The sequence below is a fragment of the Grus americana genome, chromosome 7, assembly GCF_028858705.1.
Source record: "Grus americana isolate bGruAme1 chromosome 7, bGruAme1.mat, whole genome shotgun sequence".
In the NCBI taxonomy this organism is placed as follows: domain Eukaryota; kingdom Metazoa; phylum Chordata; class Aves; order Gruiformes; family Gruidae; genus Grus; species Grus americana.
Genome location: NC_072858.1, coordinates 7,306,308 through 7,309,690, shown reverse-complemented (window position 1 = coordinate 7,309,690; position 3,383 = coordinate 7,306,308). Strand labels below are relative to the sequence as shown.

Genomic DNA, 3,383 nt, shown 5'->3' with positions numbered 1-3,383 from the left:
TCTCTGGAGATCAAAGCTGATGGCAGCATTGCCACACGTCAAAATCAGTTCCTCGAGGTGTGAGCAGTGAGCTGATGCCATCACCCCAGATACCACTCGCACCCTCAGCAATGGGGACATCAGCACAACTCAGCTGGCAGAGGGAGGCTCAGAGCAGGTCCTACCAACCTGGTTTCCTGCCCACAGCTGAGACAGCTGCTCGGGAGGGGCATTTCAGGGAGCCTTAGGCTATTCTTCAGCATTGCCCAAACCCAAGAGGACTACAGAAATTTTGTTAGCTCTCCACCCTGGATCCTGTGCTAAGGACTGAACTCTGGGTAGATAAGCAGATTTAATTTTTACCCAATCCAAATCACTTCCCCACTGAGATATTCAGGTCTCATATTCATCCTTGCTTCTCCCTGTCCCCAAATCCCCTGTCTGCACTGCCAGCAATATCCAAAACAGATAGGGGGGATCCCTGTAGTTCACATCAGGGCATCCTGTGCTAACATCTCCTTGGCCTCTAACTCCTGTCTAAGAAGTAAAGACATTTCTGGAACTGGACATCTGCCTCTCCTTTTCCAGTAGGACTGGAGGTGCTGGGGAAGCTGTGCATGGGACTTGTGTTTGCCCTGAGGACAAATGTCAGGAACCAGGGCTAATTAATAGTGGAAAAGACTTACAGTGTTATGGTACGAAGGAAGTGCACTCCCACCAGCTCTCGTTTACAGCACCACACTGGCCATAATGCAATTTGTAGTGGGGCCAATTTTCTTTTTTCTCCAGGCAAACATTTTCTTCAGCTCCCCCCTGAAGCTGTCATGGAGCCAGGCATAGAGGAAGGCATTGGTACAAGCAGACATCATTGCAAACCAGTGGCAGAGCAGCTGGATGAAGTTGAAGTACTGCTTGTCAATCAAGCTGATGTCTATGTCCTTTATCATGTTGAAGATGTGCAGAGGCAGCCAGCAGACTCCAAAGGCTGCCACCACTAAGACTAGCAAGCGAAAAGTCTTTCTCCTCCTTGCTCGGTCCCACTCAGCTTGGCCCTGGGTGACATTGCCTGGGACCACACGATTTTTCAGCTTGACAGAAATTCTCAGGTAGGACAGGGAGATGACAGCCAAAGGCAGTACGTAGGTGATGATGAGAGTGCTGTAGGCGTAAGCCAAGCGATCTCTTTTCATGTGGAACCAAAATTCCTCACAGATGGAGAAGTCCAGTTCTGGGAACTCTGCATGGTAAGTGTGGACCAAGGCTGGGGCAGCCAAGGTACAGCTCAGCAGCCAAATAGCAGCCAGGATGTAAGCACAAAGAGGGATTGTGAGCCTCCTGCGGAATGGGTACACCATGGCATAATACCTGTCCACAGCTATGACAGTCAAGGTAAAGACAGACACAAACACAGTGACAGGTTGCATCAGGAAAACAAAGTAGCACATGAAACGCCCGTACACCCATCCTCTGGGCTCAAAGGCGTATGCGAGAGTCAGGGGTACACAGGTTGCACACATGAGCATGTCCGAGAAAGCCAGATTGCCTACCAGAAAGTTGGTGACATTGTGCATTTTTTTTGTCTTGCAGATAACATAAATGAGAAGGTAATTCCCAATGACACCAATAAAAACCACTAGCGAGTAGCAGGGAATGATGAGTGGCTTGAAGGTCTGAACAAACTGGAGCCCTGAGAATAAATTGCTGGCATTGCTATGAATCGCAGAGAGGAAGCTTTGGGAGGTTAAATTGTCCGAATTCATCATTTCCCTCCTTTTGTCGTCTGCCGTCAGCTGAGTGAAGTAGTTACCACCACACTACTCCTGCACTCAATCAGTGTGGATAATGAATGGATTACTGACTGTCCAGAGGTTACCACATGGAAGGTAAACAAGCATCCGTAAAAGCAAAAGGTGAAGTTGTAATCCTCGAGAGGCAGCTTTCAGCAATTCCTAAGAAAAATCAAATACAACCAATTTCCATTAAAGTCCTCCTGTATTTACTATTAAATCTAGGTTTTGACAGCATGCCACTTAATAAACATTTAATGCAGTGAGTACTTACTGCTGTGGGTTTTTAATCCCATATGATTTTCCTGTGGATGCCAAGAAGTGCCCTAGATGTCTGTCTTCTGCAAATCCAGGAGCGTGTGTGTGTGTGTGCGTGTGTGTGTGTCAGAGAGCGAGAGCGTGTATGAGTGAGAGTGATGCGCATTTACAAGCTAAGTGGAGATCAGTGTTTTTAAACAGTCTTCACTACTAGGTCATGACAGATTTGTGTATAAGCTTTTATCCCTATTGGCTGTCCTGGGGATTACGTTGCTCACTGCGTGTTTCTTACTGATAGTAATTAGTTCTTGAATATCCTTTCAAAAATTCCCTTCTTCTTCCAGAGCATCTATAATTCCCCTCACAGCTAAAAATCAATTTACATTCATTAACACTAGCCTGCACAGTATCTAATCCAAGATTCACTTTGCCACAGCCCTCAGAGTGTCCAGAAAAGCTACCTGTGAATTTGCGGCTATAATGTTGCTGTAAACCAGAATTTTAATAACATGCTGAAGCCAAATAAATGTTTATGCCACTAGAGGGACTCAGCTACGTACTCGGTGAATGAAGTTAAGATTAGAAACGTGCATTTAGCATGTAGCACAAAGGATCTTATCTCATTTAAATTTATTTTCTAATGGTGGTACAATATTTGCTCACTCATTGTGAGTATTTTTGGTGAGGTTTATGTGTCTTTAAAGGTAAACACATGCGAGCATCTCAAAGGAAATAATAGCATTCGAACAGATTAGCTGTAAGGGTTCACCTGCAGTGAACTACAGCAAACTGTTTCTAATATTGCAGCTGCCCAAAAATATTTGGGGTGTTTCTTCATTCCTGCAGGAGGTTTGTTAACCTTTTTTGTACCAGACAACAAGTGCTAACCAGTCTGTAAAATGATCTATTCTTGTTTTGTTTGGTTCAGATATTAGAAAGGAAAAAATCAGGATAGGTGCTTAGAGAACACACGTTTAAGCAGATGTCCCCATCCAGCTCCTACCTATTGCTCTCGTTGTCCCTTAATTCTCCTCCATTTCAACCACTTCTGGGACCAGGACATCAGGTCATGAAAAACAGTGAAACTCTGTTGCATCCATTTATACCAGCTAGGGAAATGGAAAAATAAATGAAAGAGCTGAACAACTTCTGAATACTTCAGAGCAGAGAACATTGCTAGGTTTTTCAGGGCACTCAGGGGAATTAGACACAACTTCAATGGACAGATTATGTCCTAATCTCTTAGACTGCTCTAAGGAAATATTAACTATATTTTCTATGAGGCTATGGCAGACCCATATCCATCTTTTGATTTGATGTAATTTGACATAAGCCAAAAGTTTAAATAGATTTTCTTGT

At 44.2% G+C, this 3,383-nt stretch overlaps 1 protein-coding gene across 1 annotated transcript; it reads right to left on the bottom strand.

The window, feature by feature from the left end:
- Nucleotides 1-707: 707 nt before the first annotated feature.
- Nucleotides 708-3,072, bottom strand: PRLHR (prolactin releasing hormone receptor). The gene is made up of 2 exons (XM_054832572.1): nucleotides 3,028-3,072; nucleotides 708-1,928 (listed from the first exon to the last, which is right to left on the bottom strand). The coding sequence occupies exon 2, from the start codon at nucleotides 1,740-1,742 to the stop codon at nucleotides 708-710; it is 1,035 nt and encodes a 344-aa protein (XP_054688547.1). The 5' UTR covers nucleotides 1,743-1,928; nucleotides 3,028-3,072.
- Nucleotides 3,073-3,383: the final 311 nt, after the last annotated feature.

Excerpts from the sequence above, each read along its gene's own strand:
- PRLHR (XM_054832572.1), bottom strand. The coding sequence starts at position 1,742 with ATGATGAATTCGGACAATTTAACCTCCCAAAGCTTCCTCTCTGCGATT.